Source organism: Lissotriton vulgaris, chromosome 3_2, assembly GCF_964263255.1.
Source record: "Lissotriton vulgaris chromosome 3_2, aLisVul1.2, whole genome shotgun sequence".
Classification (NCBI taxonomy): Eukaryota; Metazoa; Chordata; class Amphibia; order Caudata; family Salamandridae; genus Lissotriton; species Lissotriton vulgaris.
Window position 1 is genome coordinate 110537963 of NC_141690.1, and position 22339 is coordinate 110560301.

At 46.8% G+C, this 22339-nt stretch overlaps 1 protein-coding gene across 1 annotated transcript; it reads left to right on the plus strand.

Moving 5' to 3' along the window:
* Positions 1-1028: 1028 nt before the first annotated feature.
* LOC147725387 (fibroblast growth factor-binding protein 2-like) lies at positions 1029-17649 on the plus strand. The gene is made up of 2 exons (XM_086964071.1): positions 1029-1908; positions 16423-17649. The coding sequence occupies exon 1, from the start codon at positions 1281-1283 to the stop codon at positions 1893-1895; it is 615 nt and encodes a 204-aa protein (XP_086820197.1). The 5' UTR covers positions 1029-1280; the 3' UTR covers positions 1896-1908; positions 16423-17649.
* The last annotated feature ends 4690 nt before the right edge of the window (positions 17650-22339 follow it).

A 22339-nucleotide genomic window follows, 5' to 3' on the forward strand; every position in this document is an offset into this window, starting at 1 on the left:
TTGGATGGGCACGGTGGAGAACGTTTTGACTTCTTGGTCTTCTTCTTCTTGTGGGACTTACAAAGATTTTGAGCTTGAAGATGACTGACTGGAAAAACCCCGAAAGCGGGACCGGAACTTTCTATATGACTGGTACCTAGAACAATGTGGCGTCATCTGGTGCCCAGCGTCTTGGAGCTTCAACGTCAGCTTCTGGGTCCTTTTGAGGTTCATCGTATGGCAGTCAAGGCAGGCCTTGAATTTGTGGGCCAGCTCCAGGCACCATAAACAAACCAGCTGAGGTTCTGCCACTGACACCTGGCAGGCTCCACAGGCTCTAAAACAAACAGGTTTCTTAGGGGCATCACTAAGGAACACTTGGAGCGATTTGCTTGAAAGAAGTTTGACAAAAAGTCGAAAAAAGCAGCCAAAAATGACTGAGGTAGCTCCTCTGGATATGGACTGATGGCGCAAAAAGAACTGATGTAGGCACAGTGGAGTGGCACCTATATAGGCCCTGTGCATATCACATCCTGTGCGAACGACTCCAAAGCTAAGTCAATCGGTGTCGCCTACCAGTGCATAAAGGTACTGCTCAAGATTTTCCGGATCCAGTCGACCCCTGGGGAATATTCTATGGTAAGTACGGTAAGGTATGGAATTTGCTGCTATAAGTCTATATCAGATCTTTCTGTTTTATGTTGTGCATTACATCCAAGAGCCTATATTTTAAACTAGCAAATGAAAGAAAGAAGAATAGCAACGTGATAATGTACTTATCACAACAATTTATCACATGCTACTTGTATGACTGACACCTAAGGTATCCTGGCCATGTGACCTGAAACACTGAAAAGAAAAAGAGCAGCTCTTGACATTTATGAATTCTGCTCCGAATCGTATTTCTAAAAAAGTTGTACAGTTTGTCCGTACAAGACCTGGCACGAAGACAGCTGCAAGACAGAGTGGAAACAAAAAATATTTCTTGTCAGGAAATCTGAATCCATGCCATGTATGTGTACCGAGCATCAATGTGCTCCTAGTTATAGAGCTGTGCGGCTGCACCGAGCAAGATGCGTCTTGTTCCTCCCTGCAAGGTTACAGGAGTTATACAATGACGCTTTGAGCTATAAATCACAGGAGCGCTCTTGCACCGGCCACAGAACTCCAAACACACCAGCCTCCATCGCCCCAGAGAAGGGCTTCTTTGTCCAGCGGCATATAAACCGCGAGCAGCCGACGCGCGCTGCCTTCCTCCTGCTTCCAGCCTTCGAGAACAGTCTTAGAGTCCGAGCTGCGTCATGAGGGCTGCAGCCTTGCTGCTCGTGGTCGCTGCTTGCTACCTGGGAGCTGAAGGGCAGAAGGTGAAGCCCAAGAAAAGGAGCAGTCCCGAAGGACTGATTCCATTTGAGACCAAAGCCAAGGACTCGTGCATTCAGCTGTCCAGTGGCCACGGGGAAATGAAGCTGCACGTTGAGTGCAACGGTCCAGGCAAGACCTACTGGTGCGAGTACACTGGGAAGCCATCTTTTTGCCGGAATTTCAACAACAACCCGAAGCTTTATTGGATCCAGATTCGCCTCGAGCTAAAGAAGGTCGCCAATGCATGTGAGCCGAAGATCCTGAAGCCCCGCATGTGCCAAAAAGCGCCGGCTGATGCTGAAATGAAGCAGGTGGCTGCCAGCCCAAGTGCCCCTCAGCCAGTAGATGCTGCCAAGCAGCCAAAGCCTGCTCAGAAAACGCCACCGCCGCCAGGGAAGGGGAAAAAACCTGCAAAGCCCAAGCCAACCACAGCTTCTACCGCGAAGCCAACTGAGACATCAAGTGAAGCCAAGGCCATGAAGCTTGCAGAGGAGTACTGCTGGGAGTCGCTGCACGGCTTCTGCTCCTACGTCATCGGCTTCTTTACAAGATAAAGTTTCGCTTCAGGTATGGTGATTTTGATTAAACTTTGAGGAAGGGAGGGGTAACGAGGGTTTACTGCGTCTGACCAAAATGAAAATGAAATAAATAGCAATATACAGAGCACAAATTTTTCCAGAGAAATCTTCATGAGTCTTGATGAAGCAACTGGGTTGAGTTTGCAGATCCACACGATGGGGCAGATTTACAATAACTGGCGCATTCCCAGGGATGCGCCAGTTATTGTGCGCCGCAGCTCCGTCACCCATGGTGCGCCGCATTTACAATGCGGCGCACCATGTGGCAAAAACGTCACAGATGCGTGACGCATCTGTGCCGTAAAGGCGGCGCATTGCTGGAGTTGCGTCGCAAGCGCAACGCAGCTCCAGCAAGGCTCGGGGGTGCCCTATCTGTCCAATGCTGCGTCAAGCCTTACACCTGCTTCAAGCAGGCGCAGAGTTTTGACGCAGCATTGGCCTAAAAGTGACTCAGTGAAATTTTGTAGATTTTACTCAGCCACTTTTAGGAGGCGTTCCTGCTCAGGAACGCCCCCCCCCCCCCATGCACCAGAACGCCTCCTTATGGCGCAGGGCTTTACAACATGACGCATCTCCCAGATGCGTCACGTTGTAAATACCCCGCACCATGGCGCATCTTTTGCGCCGCCTCTGCGTCACAAAAGTGTAGCAACGGCGGCGTAAAAGAGGCGCAAGGGGTTTGTAAATCTGCCCGATGTGTTTATTCATTCCTTCATGCATTCATTCATCCAGGCACTCATCAACTCGATATATCACTCATTCAAAGCAAATAATTGCAGCTCCTACCCATACCTGAGGTGTGGGTGTCATATTCGGCAGAACTGGCCTTGAAACACAGATATACAAGTAAGCCTTTCAGAGAAAGTGCACCCAGCCCTCTGAACGAGTTTAAAGAATAGCTGTTTCGCTTTTTAACAAATTGGGGGTGCAGTTAAGCATTTCTATCTCTCACCCCAAAACAGTGACAAGTAAACTCTGGTGGAATTTCCAGCGCCCCAGTCCGCATATGGTTCTACTGGAGCCAGAATCTGGCATAAAGGATTTTAGACACCCACTGAATTGCTTTGAAGAATTTCAATGGAATCGCGGTGCTGTTGATTCCTGTCTAAAACCGAATATTGGTTTTAACTGATATTTTACCTAATGAGAATTTTTCCCCTCCCTCTAGGTATATATGGACCAGGGATCTCCAACCTTTTTACTAATGAGGGCTACTTTAGTTCCACAAAAATCATCCTGAGCTTTGTTGCCACCATATGTATGATTATCAGCAAGATCACCTCTGTACAGGATTGCCAGCAGTAATGTAAACAAGCATTTACAATGCAACGGTCTCGGCATTGCAAAAGTTAGAGCTATTAGCATTGTAAATGAACACGAGTTTAAGGTCTTGACATTGTAAATGACAAGGTCTTTTATTTATGTTTTAAAAACCAAAACATAAATAAATGTCATTGTCATTGGCAGCCTGAAATAGTCCAGATTGACACACTTGTAAAGGGTTTGATGTTAGTAGTTGTGTTGTTAAAAGCATTGGCAATGCTGGCAGGGGCAATGTGTATGGCAAACTACAATAGCCTCCTGACGAGTGCCCTTTCACTTAATTTTTTACAAATGAAAGCCCTGGCACTTTTTTTTTTTACAAATTAAGCACAGGTGGTGTCCGTGTCTGCATGGCAGTGGTGGTGTCCGTGTGTGCATGGGAGTGGTGGTGTCCGTGTGTGCATGGGAGTGGTGGTGTCCGTGTGTGAATGGTAGTGGTGGTGTCTGTGTGTGTATGGCAGTGGTGGTGTCCGTGTGTGCATGGCAGTGGGGGTGTCCGTGTGTGCATGGCAGTGGTGGTGTCCGTGTGTGCATGGGAGTGGTGGTGTCCGTGTGTGTACGGCAGTGGTGATGTCTGTGTGTGCATGGCAGTGGTGGTATCCGTGTGTGTATGGCAGTGGTGGTATCCGTGTGTGTATGGCAGTGGTGGTGTCCATGTGTGCATGGCAGTGGTGGTGTCCGTGTGTGCATGGGAGTGGTGGTGTCTGTGTGTGCATGGCAGTGGTGGTGTCCGTGTGTGTATGGGAGTGGTGGTGTCTGTGTGTGCATGGCAGTGGTGGTGTCCGTGTGTGCATGGGAGTGGTGGTGCCTGTGTGTGCATGGCAGTGGTGGTGTCCGTGTGTGCATGGGAGTGGTGGTGTCTGTGTGTGCATGGCAGTGGTGGTGTCCGTGTGTGTATGGGAGTGGTGGTGTCTGTGTGTGCATGGCAGTGGTGGTGTCCGTGTGTGTATGGCAGTGGTGGTGTCTGTGGGGTGAGTAGATGAGTGAGAGACAGGGTAAAGGTATGCAGTTCGAAAAGAGGAAGGGGAAAAGAGAGAAAATGGCGGCAAGGTGAGTTGGAAGGTAGTGGGGTGGTTGGGTGGGGGGGATGGGACAAAACACGAGCAACAAAGAAGTCACAGAGTAGGTGTTAGGACTGGGTAAGAGCATAGCACGTGTGGTAGCATTAAGCGGAATGTGCGTACACGTGGTGCATGACTGCCACTTAACAGAGTTTTAAAGGACGACCCTTACAGAAGAGGAGCGGACCGTGCGAAGGACGCTAGCGGCTGTATTTTGCTGTGTATATAAGGGATGTTGCGAAGGGGTAGTGCGGACAGCGTAGGTAGCGCCATTATTTTGGAATGGTGAAGTGGCCCTGGGGAAGCCACAGTGCGAGGAGAGCAAGGGGAAGAGAGAGAAAATGCCACTAAGGGGAGTGGGAAGGTCGTTGGGGGGGGGGGGGTTGAAGGGGTAGGGTAGGAACACGAGCAGCAAAGAAGTGACAGAGTAGGTCTTAGGACAGGGTCTGAGCATAGCACGTGTGATAGCATTAAGCGTTATGTGGCAACGTAAAAGAAGCAGTTATTTGAGCGCATTTGTACACATACATTGAGTTCGTTATTACATTTGGAGACGACTGGGCACATCAGGTAAAAATGTAATGTATGTAGTGTGAAACGCAGTTTACAAATCTTATGCTGCTACACACCTGATATTGTGGTTGTATAGTTCCCGAAATGCATGTGGCAATAGTTTGAAAAGGGATTTAGGCAAGCACGACCTTATATTATTGTGTTTGTATGTTGTAAAAGAAAGCATGGCAGAAACGCTTTAAAAAAGCCATATACAACGTGTTATGTTAGTAAGCGTTATGCGCAAAAGTAAGATATATGTTTATTCGCGATGTGAATGCAGTGAGTTTTTCACAGTGCCCATCACAGTGAGAGATAAACAAGTCTTGCCAGCATGCTTTGTAATTTCAATCCAGCCTGCATTCCATGCTCAGAGACGGCACGGACAAAAAAAAAAGCATGGCTGATTATCAGCGCTGCGCGCCTCTCTGCAGACTCCCCCTGCATTCCACAGAGGCGCGCGACCCGATCCGGTCAGCCCTGGAATGCTGTGGAGACAAGACCTGGCCGCGCGCACAACGTTATCCTATGGGAAAACGCTGCGCGCGGCCAGGTCTTGTCTCACTTCGGTGTTCTCAGACTGCTGAGGCACCGACAATAGTTCTCTGGCGAGAACGCGCTTTCAGTGCGTTACTAGCCGAGACCTAAAAAGCCTTAGTCATTTTTGGAATACCTCTACAAGGATAATAAGGAACAGCCACAGTCGCAATGCCCCCTAGCACAAAGGGAATCATGTTAGTAATAAGTCTCCAAATGCTGCATGATTTATCATTCAAATATCAGCTTTAAATATATGTTAGAAATTATGGGTTCTGAAAATACACACATTTTCGTCTCAAGTGCACACTTTTTAATTTTGGCATACACATAATATTTCAACCAAGCAAAAGTTTCTAATTTGGTATGCTGGGCTGTACACAGGAGAGTTACTCACAGGTAGCTAAAAAGCTACCAGTATCTCACGAGCTAGCTACTGGTTGAAGAAGCCTGTTATAGACCAATGTACTGAAATGAATTTGCCTTTTACACCTTGGATAACATGGGAAAAGCCCTGCATTCAGTGGCATAACACAGGGTCCTGCAGTGGGGGGAGGCAGCCCTCCAGGGAGCCATCTAGCCTTTTAAGGGGGCTCCATTGAGTCAAAGGTCAATGAATAATTGCGTGAATCGGGAGCCTCAGGTACCCCTCATCACATTCTGTACTGGGGCCTCATTTTGTTTTACGCCACATTCAAATGCTAAGGTCAACATACACATTGCCCGTATAGAAACGAACAACAATGAACCTCCACTCCACCCCTTCACCCCCTGTGAATGGAAAGGGGCGACCATTCGGTCCCCCCGAACGTATGGTGGAGTACCCCGATCCCCCCGGGAGGCCATCTTGGGCGGGAGGCGAGTCTCGGCTGGTATGCCCGAAGCGGCGTAGCCGGGGCGCGCCTTTTCCCGCCCTGGAGTGGGTTGTCCTAGGCACTGACGCGGACGGCCACGCCCTCGGAGGCAGGCGGAGGCGAGTGTACGCCCGCCCGAAGACGGATAAAAGGAGCAGCAAGTCAAGAAAGCATCCTCTTGTTCCTGTGCTCTGAAGCTGCACCTCCCCGCTGCACGTGAGCTCGAGACGGAACGAAGAGCCAATTTTGTTCCTGTGCTCTGAAGCTGCACCTCCCCGCTGCACGTGAGCTCGAGACGGAACGAAGAGCCAATTTTGAGCGTTGTAATCTTTCTCTTTGTTTTACAGATATCTTCGCTTGAGAATGCCGGGCAAGAAGGTCGGAAAGCGGGTCGGGACCGATCAGATGCTCCGCATGCTCATAAAAGAGGTAGCCGATTTGAAGAAGCAGATGGCGGCTAAGAACGGGGAGGGAGGACCGAAGCGAGTCATCGGACCAGCTTTGCCAGGAGTTGTCCCTGGCGGGAGAGGCAAGAGATCCAAACGGGGGGCACTTGGGGGGGAAACCCCGGTTCCCGATACTCCACTTGAGGAGCCCTCCGCGGTTCCGAAGGAGGGGCAGCCGATCCCCGTGGTAGTCACCCCCGTGAATGGGGACGATATGCCTCCCGAGTTGGCGGCGCAATTAGCAGCGTGGTTGGGGAAGGATAGTGAGGGCGCCACGGCTGACGACGCCCGGGCAGTAATGAGACAACTGCGGGAATCGAGAGAGGCTGCGAAGGCACCATCTTCTGTTCCCCCACAGGTTCCGGCGGCTGAAAGTGCAGCAGGCCCAAGTTCGGCGGCAAGTGCAGCACCTAGTTCAGGTAAGCGGCCATTGCCGATTGCGGGGGAGGGGGCTGTGCCTTCACGAAGGGAAAAAGTTGCCCAGCATGTTCCGCTGGAAATTAAGGAAATGATTTGGGCGGATAAGTATGTGAACATGTTTTCTTTGCTTACCGACCATTACGAGATAGAGCATGTGAAGAGCCAAAAGGAGCTCATGCATCCGAGTGTTTGGCGCGCAAAAATGGCCGCCTTTAAGGTTGACGAAAACATAGGTACTTGGGGCAGAGCGTGGGGCATTTTTACCTCCATCATGGGTGAGCGCAGGCCCGAGTTGTTGACAGAGTTGCCTATTTATCAGTCACGTATCATGGAGTATTCTCTGGCGTACGGGGGCAATCAGTGGTTCTGTTATGACAATATTTTTAGAAAGGCTAAGGAACACAATCCAGTTCTAACATGGGATTGTTTCGACTCCGTCTCGTGGCAGAAAATGGAGAGTTCAGGAATGTTAAAAGTGCCATTGTCAGGGAGTAATGGGGGTGAATCTTCCCGCCAATCCTCTGGGACACCCTTTCGGACGGGTGCAGGTAACGAACACCATTCGAAGTCGAGTGGCTATGCAGGTAAAAGGGGGATTTGTTGGAGTTTTAACAGGGGAAAATGTACGAGGCCCCAGGGGTCATGCAAGTTCAGACACGAATGTGGAGGGTGTGGGCAGTCATCCCATCCAGAGTCCATGTGCAGAGCCAAGACGGGTGATAATGGTGGTAGGGGAAGCGCCAAACAGGTCTGAAATAGTCCGAGGGGCGCCTTTACCTACTCCGATTGATACCATGGCGATGATTCCTTGGCTCAACGAATACCCGGATCATGCTTCCGCTGGGGTGTTGCGGGACGGGTTTTCTTATGGTTTCCGCATCCCAGTGGGAGATTTTCAGGATGTAGCAAACTGTAAGAACCAACTGTCGGTCTTGCAGCATACGGCGGTGGTACTTGTAAAGATTGGGAAGGAGGTGACTCGAGGTCGTGTCGCCGGTCCATTTGATTCGCCACCGGTTGCTAACTTTGTTTGTTCCCCTCTAGGTGTGGTCCCCAAAAGGGACCCGGGTGAGTTTCGGCTAATTCATAACTTGTCAGCCCCACGTGGTCTTTCCGTGAATGATGCGATAGACCCGGAAGTGTGTTCGGTGCGGTACGCATCTTTCGATGAGGCCGTCGCCATGTTGAACCGCCTGGGGCCCGGGGCGCTGATGGCAAAATCAGACATCGAGTCAGCGTTCCGGTTGCTACCGGTGCACCCAGACGATCAGCGTCTCCTTGGTTTTATGTTTCAGGGTCGCTATTACATGGATAGATGTATGCCAATGGGGTGCTCTATATCCTGTGCCTATTTTGAAAAGTTCAGTTGTTTTCTGCAATGGGTATTCACAAGGAAGACGGGTTTTCAGCATGTTATGCATTATCTTGATGACTTTCTGTTCTTGGGGGCAGCCGGGGATCCTGAATGTGGACAGGCCTTACATGAATTCTGTGTCTTAATGAATCATTTTGGTGTGCCATTGGCGCCAGGTAAGACTGTGGGTCCCTCAACTTTGCTCGAGTTTCTGGGGATCGAGCTCGACTCGGAGGAAGGTTGTTTTAGATTACCCAGAGAAAAAGTGTTAAAATTCAGGGCATCCCTCGAAACATGTATTCGTGCGACGAAAGTAAACCTGCATCAATTGCAACAAGTGGTGGGCCAGTTGAATTTTGCCCTGAGAGTAATGCCAATGGCCCGCCCCTTTTCCCGCTCGATTGCACAAGCCATGGTCGGCCTGAAGGAAAGACATCACCGTACGAGGCTCTCGGCAGAGGTTCGCCAGGACATGCGCATTTGGTTGGCATTTCTGGCGGATTTCAATGGTCGAATTGTCTGGAACAAACCGGCGGTGTCCTCCGAGGAGCTGGGGCTGTGGACAGATTCGGCGGGGAGTATAGGTTTTGGTGCCATATTCGGGACGCAATGGTCGGCTCAGAAATGGCCGTCATGGTGGCACGAGTGCGGGCTGACGAGTAACATTGCTTTTCTTGAACTCTTCCCTATTTTGGTGGCCTTGAAAACATGGCCGGAAGGGTTTCGGGATCACTCTGTGGTGTTCTGGTCTGATAACATGACCGTGGTTGAGTGTATTAATAGTCAGGCAGCACGTTGCAAATGTATTCTGAGACTGCTCAAAGAAATTGTGTTATTGTGTATGCAATTGAATGTGCTCTTTCGGGCAAGACATGTCCCGGGGGTACTGAACCAAGCGGCTGATGCGCTTTCTCGTTTCCGTATGCAGGCCTTCTGGGGTTTTCTGCCCACAGCGGACCCGGTGGCGGCACCCTTTCCCGAAGCTCTCTGGTCTCTCGGTGCCCCGAACTACAAAACCTCGTGGGAGAGAGTTTAGCACCCAGGACAAGGAAGGCATACGAAGGGGCGTTCCGTTCCTATTGGTCCTTTTTGGGTTCTGCTAGGGGGGAGCTTTGGGGACAGGAAGAGCTTGTCGTAAAATTTTTGCTGTCTTTACATCAGGCAGGCAAATCAGTAGCTACGGCCCAGAGGCATCGGGCCGCCATTTCCTTTATGGCAAAGGCTCATGGGATCCAGGACCCGACAGCGTCTTTCGTGGTGCAGAAAGCGCTACGTGGGTGGCAACGCCTTGAGGGTCGCAGAGTAGATGAGAGGCGCCCGATAGGTCTGGATAGGTTGGCCCTGTTATTATCCGTACTCCCTGCAACGTGTTCATCCCAGTAGGAAACAGTGTTATTCCGAGACGCTTTCGCGCTAGCATTCCATGGGGCTATGCGGGTAAGCGAACTAGTGGCGAAGAACAAGCAGGATACGATGGGGGGACTATGCCGAGAGCATATTCAGGTCAAGGTGGAGGCGATGACTGTCTCGTTTGTCAGGTCCAAAACCGATCAGGGTGCGGTTGGGGACTGCGTAATCATACAGAGGATCCCCGGGTCTTCGGTGTGCCCTGTTGTTTGCGTAGGGGAATATTTAGCGCAGAGGGCGGCATCATGGGGGGGGACCTTGCTGAGACACGCTGACGCCACCCCACTGACGAGGTTTCAGTTCCAGCGGGTGCTTGCGATGTCAATTTCGGCCGCGGGCTTGAACCCCGGCGAGTTCGGGACCCATTCCTTTCGGATAGGGGCTGCTACTGAGGCTACAGCCAGGGGTCTGAGTGTTGAAAAAGTAAAGCGTTTGGGGCGTTGGTCCTCGAATTGTTACAAAAGGTATGTGCGGTTGCACATGTTGTGAAGCTGTAATGATGTACTCACGCTTCTTGTTTTTGTTTGGTTTACAGTTTCGCAAGCTTACGAGGCGGGGCGGACTGTGCAGTCAACCCGACACCTGGGAATCAGCGGTCAGACATCGCCGGCTGCGAAAAAAGAGGTGTGGGTCGTGGGCCACTCATACGTGAGGCGTGCCGCGGACGTATTCAATGCAGGTGACATGATTCACATGGCTGGGGAATACGGGTACAGGGTGACCTTCTACGGAAGGGGCGGGTTCTGTATTGACCAGTTTCAATCATTTTTGGAGGGTTTGTTAGGGCGGACAAGGTCACCGCCGTCTATAATCATAGTCCATCTTGGGGGCAACGATTTGGTGGCCACTGGTAGACGACTTCTTCTTGAGGCAAAACTCTCCACAGTAAGTTGGTTAGCAAGAAGAGTTCCAGGGTGCACAATTGCATGGTCCCATATGATTCCACGGAAAGTGTGGCGGGGGGCTATTTCGGTGTCTGCTCTGAATCACTCAGTAAAGAAAATAAATAACAAATTGGGTAGATTGTTTCGTTCAAGTACATTGCATTCGATTCTGCATGGTTGTATCAAGGGGGACAGTATGTATTTGGGGGATGGGGTCCATTTGTCCCGGGTGGGCAATGAGTTACTCATAGGTGACCTCATAGCTTGGCTAAAGAGTTTAAAACATGACCTTTAGGCAGGAGTTGTTGTGGGGGGTCCGGATAGCCGGTCAACTATCCGGCCTGTGGCGGTAAGGTCATGATCGGTGAGCAGTAATTGGAAGATCCCTATGGGGGGGGCGTCACCCATTACGGATGGGAGCGCTCGGGGGAGGTGGCCATTGGCCCCTCAACGGGGAGGCGGTCCCTTCTAAGGATGGGCCGCCGGAAGGAAAGGAAAGGCGGTCAAGGCCCCTTCCTGCATAGGAGGGGCTACGGGCCCTCCTGGGGAATTTCCCGGGGCCAGGACATCTGCGACGGCAGATGTGGTAAGTTGTGTGGGGTCTGGGAGGGGGTTTACGCTACCTTTTAGACACCTCACACGAGTCCTCGGACGACCGTTAAATGGCGTCGAGTTCATTGGGGCCCCCGTCAAGTCAAAGGGAAATTGGTAGATGCACTTGAGGTACGCCTCGGTGCGGTCGCCCCCCTCACAAGTGAGGGGGGTATTTCTGGTTTAGGGATCTGACACCGATTACGACCTTGCCGTTGGCCCTTAACGTTAGGATGTACAATTTCAAGTCAAATGTTTTGTAGGATGTTAGTTCGGCTAGGAGAACCTTTGTATTAGAGATCTGTTAAGGTTAGCCAAACATCGTAATGTGGAAATGAAATTGTACACAATATGAAACTGTTATTTTAAATGTTTTAATTTTTGTTTCATATTTTAATAAATTTCGGCCGGGAGGGTCACTCCCTCCCGCCTTCCAAAAGTTCAGAACCGTTTCCGGTTTCCCATCCTTGGGGTTTGTGTCGAGAGGGGGTGGCGGGTATCTCAGCCATATGGAAAGGGGCGACCATTCGGTCCCCCCGAACGTATGGTGGAGTACCCCGATCCCCCCGGGAGGCCATCTTGGGCGGGAGGCGAGTCTCGGCTGGTATGCCCGAAGCGGCGTAGCCGGGGCGCGCCTTTTCCCGCCCTGGAGTGGGTTGTCCTAGGCACTGACGCGGACGGCCACGCCCTCGGAGGCAGGCGGAGGCGGGTGTACGCCCGCCCGAAGACGGATAAAAGGAGCAGCAAGTCAAGAAAGCATCCTCTTGTTCCTGTGCTCTGAAGCTGCACCTCCCCGCTGCACGTGAGCTCGAGACGGAACGAAGAGCCAATTTTGACCCACCCACCAGCCCCTGAGGACAGCAAGTTGTTTTATATGTAGTTTGGACGTGGTAACCGCATTTCTTACAGGTTGTGACGATTGTTGTGTTATTTCAAGTATGCAATAAAGGAGAATGCTCATTTACAGTATGTTTGTTTTAAATAAAGTAATGTTGCACTAGTGTTGATCAGTAACCGTACGTCCCTAGATATGTTGGCCTTCTTAGTTTTTCATTAGTAATTTTAGCCATTTGTCGTATTTATTTTGGTCGGGCGGTAAGGTCATGATCGGTGAGCAGTAATTGGAAGATCCCTATGAGGGGGGGCGTCACCCATTACGGATGGGAGCGCTCGGGGGAGGTGGCCATTGGCCCCTCAACGGGGAGGCGGTCCCTTCTAAGGATGGGCCGCCGGAAGGAAAGGAAAGGCGGTCAAGGCCCCTTCCTGCATAGGAGGGGCTACGGGCCCTCCTGGGGAATTTCCCGGGGCCAGGACATCTGCGACGGCAGATGTGGTAAGTTGTGTGGGGTCTGGGAGGGGGTTTACGCTACCTTTTAGACACCTCACACGAGTCCTCGGACGACCGTTAAATGGCGTCGAGTTCATTGGGGCCCCCGTCAAGTCAAAGGGAAATTGGTAGATGCACTTGAGGTACGCCTCGGTGCGGTCGCCCCCCTCACAAGTGAGGGGGGGTATTTCTGGTTTAGGGATCTGACACCGGTTACGACCTTGCCGTTGGCCCTTAACGTTAGGATGTACAATTTCAAGTCAAATGTTTTGTAGGATGTTAGTTCGGCTAGGAGAACCTTTGTATTAGAGATCTGTTAAGGTTAGCCAAACATCGTATAGTGGAAATGAAATTGTACACAATATGAAACTGTTATTTTAAATGTTTTAATTTTTGTTTCATATTTTAATAAATACGGCCGGGAGGGTCACTCCCTCCCGCCTTCCAAAAGTTCAGAACCGTTTCCGGTTTCCCATCCTTGGGGTTTGTGTCGAGAGGGGGTGGCGGGTATCTCAGCCATATGCATTTTAACTCACAATCAAGGAACAGGAACACTTGGACATCCCTCTTTTTTTAGCTTCAGGGTCTTCATAAAGGCATTGTTCCTTTACATATGCCTTACTCCAGCGAAAGACAGATTTCCCTGAAAGATTCTCTAATCAGTGACATCTTTCATCAATCCACCGATGTTGGGCTCCAGTAATGTCTCGAGGCGTGCACCTTTTCATGAAAAATTTGACTCTAACTGTGCCTATTCCAATGTCTTCTTTTTGCATCATTTCTTTCACTTGTCATATAACAGCCCTGAGCACCAAATCCTACAGCATACGTTTGAGATTAACATCTTTCAGATAGGTTTGACAATTGCAAAGTGCACTTTAAGTGACCTAGCACACAATTCTCAAATCGTGTTACACATCTAAGTGTGACTTTAGTGGGCAAAATATTTAATTACCGATCGGAAAACCAAAAAAAACCAGATTCACAGATTAAAGTTTTATATTTTTTTCAACAGCAAATGTAACTTGCCTTTGGGAAAAGTATGGCGATTCCATAATTGAACGTTAAAAAGTAGGGCTTGGCGGAAGGAATGACATTTGCCACAGCTTGGAACACCCCAAAATTCAGACATTTTTACATGCCGTTCTCACCCTAGAATCATTTGTAAACTCTCCTACGGGAGAAGGAAGTATGTTCAGAGGATGGAACGCCACAGATTTCAGAGTTGTTTGGGGAAGGTTTCTCAATTTGAAAAATATTTTCCAGATAGTAGAAAAGGGAAGAAAAATGTAAATGCGCAAATGCCTGTTTCGGCTCAGTAGTAATTCTGGAGGAGGGGTGTGGGGAATGCCACAACGCAGAAATGTCAAAAGTATGGTAAATGAATGCGTTAGAAATTGGTTCTCTAGTTGGCAGAGGTTTGCACCCTGTCCAAGTAGGGACCACAATCCCAGTGGCCATTTCCAACTGTGTGATTCAGGCCCCGACATCTTAGCTTATGAAATTTTCCCGAGGATTTGCTTGGACTCTAAAGCACTACAAAGAGGAATTTCGAAAGTGAGACTTTGCACATTATCAGCTTTTATTCTGGGGTGAAATTCAATCCATTTATAAATAGCTACAATTGACTGTAGGCAGTGTAGACTTTGCTTTGGAAATGCTTTAATTCTACTAAACTGATATTAATGGCTGAAAATCAGAGGTTAGCCATATCAAGAAACCAGCACATTCCAGTCTGATTTACAAAAACACGTGTAAATCTATGAATTTCACCGCTACCCTACAATTTGTGCATATTGTCGCATATTTGGGCACTCTACAATGGTCAGGATTGCACCTGGAAATGTAGGCAATGGTAGGTAGAGTTCATGGAAAGTACTCCCTACTCTGTATACTTGCTCCAGCAAATTGTATGTTCATTTAAAAATAGAGGAAACTGAAGGGCATGCTTTGTTCTTCTGTCCTGCCTATCAGACAGATAGAAGAAAATGGCTTGTACCAACTTGCCGCAACGTTGGGGGTGAGAAATTTGCTGAAGCTCTATGTATTTTAAAATCAGACAGTAAACCGAGTTTAGCTTTTGCTGTGTCTCGAAATTTAGGGGCTTATTTATGACGCACCAGCAGGGTAAAAATGCGCAATGTTGCATCATATTTACAAAGTGACGCATCTAGGTAGATGAGTCCCTTTGTAAACCCCTGCGCCACAATATACCTGCGCCAGGTAAAATGTATGCAGAGTGGGCGTTCTGACGCAAGAAAGCCTTGTAGAAGTGACGCAGTGAAATCTATGAGATTTCACTGCGTCACTACTAGGACGCAAATGCATCAACAACTTTCACCTGCCTCACAGCAGACCTAAGACTGACGCAGGCACATTCACATGGGGCTTGCCCCATGTAAAAGGACACATTGCTGGAGTTGCGTCACTTTCGTGACACACTTCAGCAATGCGTCACTTTTGCGCCTACAGATACGTTAGAAATACTGACGTTTCTGCAACTCCTTGCGGCATGATGCGTCGTACAATAAATATGACGCATCCATCATGTCGCAAGGAGGGCGCACTGAGGAGTGACGCATCGCTACTTCACCCAGCGATGTGTCTCTTCTCATGAACGACGTCCTTATTGTTTAAGTCGAAATAAGGCAAAAAGTGTGTCCAAGATCAGGTCTCCCAGTTTGTCCAGCTGTCTAAAAATCTGGGTTTTGTAATTAAGTAATGGCGAAGCACACCTTGATGTAGGTTGCTTTAATTACCTGGCTTATTAACGACGCCCACACCTCTAGTAATCCTGGAATCTAATTGTTTTATATCTTATGTATATTGAATTTTAAGATTTTAGAGTGTCTTTTATACTCATGTTTTAAGGCAAACCTGCTGAAACAGAGTATTTTGAGATCTCTAAATATTTATTGTATCTTGGGAGCCCAGAGGTGTGTTTTGCCATAATGATTGTTTTTATATTAATAGTCATAGAGGCTCCAATGAGATATTGATACATTGAATATATGGCGCCTGCTACTCATTTTTGTGTAATAATGATCATATTTTTTTCTTTTGCTTGTCTTATTTAATATTTTTTGTTTGTGTTCCGCCATTGTTTATATAACTATATTCTTATTGTTTTCTATGCACTTTTATGGCTCATTGTAGGTAAATAAAGTATTGTGATAATGTATGTCCATTTACACATGGATTTTTGGCTTTTTTATCTTTCCATGTGCAGAAATCTTTTTGCCTTCATCCACATAAACATGGGAGTATCTGTCGATTTGTCACACCTAATTTGAAAACTTATGTCCCCCAATTTGGCTCTTTTGTGCATAAACTGGGTGTGAGAAACAATTAGAAAGGTTGGTACATACCCGAAAAGATACAACAATGTAGGTGGCCACCGACTGTCCCTCCCAGTAGAATAATAGCGTTCCTACCCCTAGTACTAAAGTTATGAACACAGAAAATCTGCCACACTTGTTGATTCCCAGCATGGTAAGTAAATTCCATCTTTAAATATCAAAAGTTTCTGATTCTGGATACACCGTATGTGCAGAAGGCACTTTTTGGATAAGTAAATACTCCAATCGGTTGAACCACAGTCATGTTAACAATTACCATTCCCAGAGGCAAGAAGGAATTGCACATTGACCTTTATTTCAAAATATGACATACACGTATGGCACAGAATTACTATATATGTGCATGTGGTAAACTAGCAAATAAATTCAAATTTTTTCTGTTTTGCAGAATGTCTCCGCCTGACGTGTGACAGACAGCACTATACCTTGCAGCCATTTCCAAACCCGTTTTGGGAACGTTTCCCTTCCCTGTGGGTTGGTTACTCTGTAAATATTGGCGCTTCCCTTCTCATGAGTACCCACCGGGGAACACATATGTAAGAAGTCATAACCCACCTACAACAAGAATCGTCAAACGAGAAGTTAAGAATGGAATTCACTTATATCCCTGTGTGTGGCCAATGCCCCGGCGCCCTGTGAGTGGGAAATGCTCATTCATGACTATGATCCCTAACTTTACATCATCAGCTTCCTCGACACAAGTACTCTTCAAGGATGCAGTGTGGTGCATACAAAATGCCATGCAGACAGGCTCTGAAAAGGTTTCACATACCCAAACATCTGCAATACAGAATGAAATGGAACAATATGATTTGTCTGGTACCTTAGACATTTTTTAACCATTGGAAGTCATGTCAATGCATTTACTCTGCCTATGTAGACTGCCGTAAGGCGGTATCACATAAAGTGAGAAGCGGAAGTGCCAATTTAAGGCACGGTCTCTGTCACAATTTTGGTCTGGGTGTTGTCTTAAAAAGACGGAGCAGCTGTGTATTATCACCTTAGTGGTCAATGCTTTAGTGATCAATGCTTGTTTATCAATGGATCTTTACCTGAAGTGATAACTTGTGCTTGAAATTGTTTACCAATCATTATCTAAAGTAATTACTGAACACAACATATTAGTATAGCACAAAGCAAAATGGCAATACTGCATAATATAACTGGGCACAGCACAACAAAACAGTCAAAAGAGAACACAACACAACACCCACAGTACACCACAACAACAACATGAAATAATATAACACAACCGCTAAAAAAACCAACACATGACCACAACAAAATGAAACCCAACGATGATGTACAAGTATTCTTGTCACAAATTACCACCTACGAAAATCTACATGAATGATACGTTGATAAAAGCACTGGTGTATTTACTACAAATGAGGTGTAATGGTGCAAGGCAAAAATGTTTTCGGGATCTAGCCCTTAAACCTTTAAATGCTGGGGTGTCTCTTATATGCTATAGACATGTTTGTTTAGGCATTGCACAAACACTGAAGGAGCACATCCTTTGACATTTGAGTCTCGTGCCAATGGCGTATGTATCAATATGACACTCAATGGGTTAATGTCACATCTTTATATAAAGGTAATTTATGTTCTTGGACTGGTGCCTGACTTTGTTGCATACTGTATTTTGTTGCATACTGACTTTGTTGCATACTGTACTTGACTTTGTTGCATACTGTATTTTGTTATAGAGCAATTTTGTTATAGAGCAATCTCCTCAGGTTATGATTTGTGACTATAGGGCTGTTGCCGCAAAACACATCTGTAGTTATCATTTATTACAGGCGATTAGTAGCATCACCTTGCCTCTGCCCAAACTCTGCCGCTTGCTGGGTTTTGGGGATTCCCTTTGAATCTACCTGGTATTCCCTACATATGAAGTGAATCCCAACCAAACAAAGTTCAGATGTATGTAAAAGTGTTGTCGGGCTTTGTGTCTCTTTATGATCATGGATTGTCTTCTGCAATATCTTTGCAATGCTCATTTGGCGGTAATTTATCTTATATGTCATATATAGGAGCGAGTTATTTGTTTACAGTCTCCTATTATTTATTTTCTTATTACAAGTGTGTTCCGATGGCACAACCCCGTCCTTCATGACAGTACAAAGCAGCAGCCATGTCCTCCCAAATTCTGTGACACCAGCCGAGCAAACTGTGGGGCATTTTTGTGAGAGATTTGCGTCACGTTTGCACCACACAAATCGGTATGTGCATGATACAAGCCTCTAAGTCAGATTCATGAAGCCACGCAGTGCCACAATGCGTGGTTTTGAATAGCTTCATAAATCTGGAATAAGGAAATGCAGCATAAATTGCTGCGGTGCCTTACTCTGTGCAAGGGAGGTATTCCATGAGCACTGCGGCGGGTGTTCCCACACAACTCCCATGGTTTTTGACACATTCCTAGATTTAAAAGGACTTGTAAACCCGCACTAAAATCTTACGCCTCCCCAAGTGAGGTGCAACGAGGAGAAATATCTTTATTTCTCCTTATTGCTCCTCATTTTTTCCTCTTTCTGCATGTGCTGCATTCTTCAGCACACACCAAAAGAGGGAAACACCTCGGTGGATTGTTTTTGTGCAGGAAGGTACACCTTCCTGCACATAAACAATCCTGGCTACAACACAGGCAGCCTTGCTCCATGGTGCAAGGGTGCCTGCGCTAGCACTAGGCTCCCGAAACGGGGCCATCGCAGGGGGAAGGGACAGGAATGAGCTGCAATGCTTAAATACGGCGCATTTCTGCCCTTTTCCTCTGGTGCAGCTTGGCACAGCAAGGTGACTTGTGGCCCAGCGCTGCATCAGAATCTCATAAATAGGCCCCTGTGTGTGGGAACAAAGGAGAAGAAATGCAATCGACTTCTGCACCAAAGAGACAGTGCTGCAGTGTCTGCATACCGTCTCTATCGTACATCCTGACTGGGTAGGATGCATCTGCCTAGCACCTCATTCCACGCAGTAACTGTTTGTCAACAGGGAACACCCTCTTACTGCAAGAGAGGAGAGGTACAGCTGTTTCATTCTGGTAATGTGAGGCAAGGCTGAGGGGTCTTCAGTTCTACCTCACATTAAAGCATGAAGCTGAAGGACACCGAGCTGAGTCACACCTGCAAAGAATAAACCTGCTTTTGCTCCTCCTGGGCACCAGGTTCTTCTTCATAAAAACAAAAGATTTGGACCCCTCCCCAAACTTGTATTTTTATATTGTGTTATTGTTATGAAAAAATCCCCAGTTGCCAAGTTTTGAACATTACACAAGGCCCATTCTTTTTTGCTTGGAAACTGCTTTCTGTAGTTGACAAGAGAGCTCACTTGAAATGTGACCTCTTAAGCCAGTTCTGGTAACAAGATGCAGTATTAGCCTTGTGGTTTAGATTTAACATTGAAAACATCCCATCATACCAATTGCTCTTAGCTACAAAGCAAGGACTGTTGAAGCTGTTTAACATAACAGGTGCACTTGCAAATGTGCGGAAGGCATGAGTATAGAGCACAGCCACTGAGGCATCTGGCCATATATTAGAGATGTTATAGCACCTCCAAATGTACATTGTAAGAATACTGCAAGTCACCTCAGAGTTTCCTGATCTGGTAGTATGTTACCTTTACCACTACCACGTTATCTTTACCACACAGTCTTTACAACACAAGTACGTACAACACAGCCCATCTTCACGTACTTTACAACTAGGGCCTTTAACACAAAGGTAAGCTTTTTTTATGACATGAGCACTCGTTTATATACACTTATATACGTATATTTAAACATATATTTATATGACAGCTTATGTCAGTTAAAAAAAACAGCCATTCTTAGGTTTAAGGGATGACTGGAGTAAGTGTTTTATACTGTTTGTGGATAGGTGGGCTAAGGATTGCAAAGTTTTTTTTACTGTTTAGGCATGGGTTTACATTAATTTATATATATTTATAAATACATAATAAAACATTTTTTATAAGGGGGTGGAAGATGTTACCCATTTAAGCAGCAGGAGGAAAAATATATATAACTGATAAAATATTGGTGGAAAGAATATTTATATGTACTCAACATTTTTGAATGGTAACAGTACAGTGATGTAATACAATGTGTTGTAAAGGTCAATGCTTTGTATTATATGCATTGTAATGTACCTCGTTGTAAAAGTCTTGCAGTAATGACTGATATTCCCCATATCATATAAAGACACTGACCTTATAACTCTTTATAACCATAGAATTCCTCAGTCAGTTGCAATGTTCTTATAATATATGATGGGGCACCAGTGCTTCATTTGCAAAATAATGAGTGCTGGTGCTCCGAAGGCCAAGGCCTGTGCAATTAGAATTTGACCCTTGGAATACCAAGGCTGTGTAGTCGTAAAACACCTATGGGTTTTCTTACGAGCCCCCTGCACCGCTGGAGTGTTACTTTTTGTGATGCTCTGGTGGCACAGATTACAAAATGATATCTATGTGACCAAGTAAAGCCACTGTGCGTGGCTTTGGATGGCCTCATAGATATGGAGTAAGGCAAGGCAGCACAAACCATGCTGTTGCCTCACTCTGCGCTCCAGAGGAGATCCATGGGCATTGCAGTGGGCTTCCCATGCAACACCCAGGGATTTCGGGCTGCTCCGTATTTACAAGATCATGGGGCAGCGCCAAATCCTTACGCCTCCAGAGGTGAGGCATACCAAGGAAAAGTATATTATTCCTCCTCGTTTTTTCCTCTTTCTATGTGTGCTACATTCTGTAGCATACATAGAAAGAGGAAACTGCCTCTTATACTTGTTTCTGTGCAGAAAAGTGCCCCTTCCTGCTCAAAAACAATCTTGCTGACAACAGAGGCACCTTGCACCATGGTGTAAGGGTGCCTGTGTTAGTGCTAGGTATTTGAAAGGGCACCAGCGCAGGCAGGAAAGACAGGAATGCACCAAATTTGCATAAATACGGTGCATTTCTGCCCTTTCACTTTGGCGTAGGGCAGCGCAGCAAGATGACTTGATGCGCTGCCCTATGCCAAATTCCCATAAATAAGGTTCCTATTAGCTCTTTGGTCCACTGCCAGACACCCCAGCCTATTTATCTCACTTTTGCTGTCTCCTGCTTTTTTTGTGTGCAGTTTTTATATAGCGCAAACTCGACCCAAAGGGATCTGAATGCTTTACATAAACACCAGTACAATTAGGGATACTAAGACAGGGGTACAGGGTAAGACACTTGACTGCACTCTATTCTCTATGTCTTGGTCTAGTTTTGTTTATGGGTGCCAGAAACCAGAGGCCACATACCCTTAGGCCTCCAAAGTTAATGCCAAAGGCACTGTATATAATTTTACACAATGGTACAGCACACCACACAGTATGTAGTAACAATAATAAAAATATCCATAAGCCATGGAATTTCTCTTTCTTGTTTTTATTCCAAATCTTCACACATAAGTAGCCAACGCGTTTCGTCCGAAGGACTTCTTCAGGGCGAATGATTATCAGAATTACATCAGGGATTATGTTTTCCAAAGCTTTAACAGTGAGAACCAGTCTCCAGAAAGTAAAATAGAAAGGATCCTTGTTTTTTAAAGATAGAAAGGTCAATTTCTCTGTGAATGCTGTATAAGGAGTTGATATGAGATTCGGATGCCAAAATTCACATCCATTGGCGGTGATATCAATATTCACCTTGGATGATCTTCATGTCTCCATTCCTCCCGGTCGCAGCCTCGAAAAGGTAGTTCGAGCTAAAAAAACAAGGATCCTTTCTATTTTACTTTCTGGAGACTGGTTCTCACTGTTAAAGCTTTGGAAAACATAATCCCTGACGTAATTCTGATAATCATTCGCCCTGAAGAAGTCCTTCGGACGAAACGCGTTGGCTACTTATGTGTGAAGATTTGGAATAAAAACAAGAAAGAGAAATTCCATGGCTTATTGATATTTTTATTATTGTTACTACATACTGTGTGGTGTGCTGTACCGTTGTGTTAAATAAACACCAGTACATTACACAAGGACACATCCATGCTTGGCAGGCATGGGGAAATTAAGGGACATATTTATGAGCTCCATCTTCTGCTGTAGCGTCACTTTTTGTGACGCTCTTGCGGCACAAACTACAAAATCGTATTTATGAGGTCATGCAAAGCCACTTTGCGTGGCTTTGAATGGCCTCATAGATATTGAGTGAGTCTCCGCTAGGGGGGAGTTCCAGCTGCATTGCAGTGGATGTTCCCACGCAACACCAATGAATTTTGACACTTCCCCAGATTTACAAAACCTTCTTAACCTGCGGATGTGCCAACACCT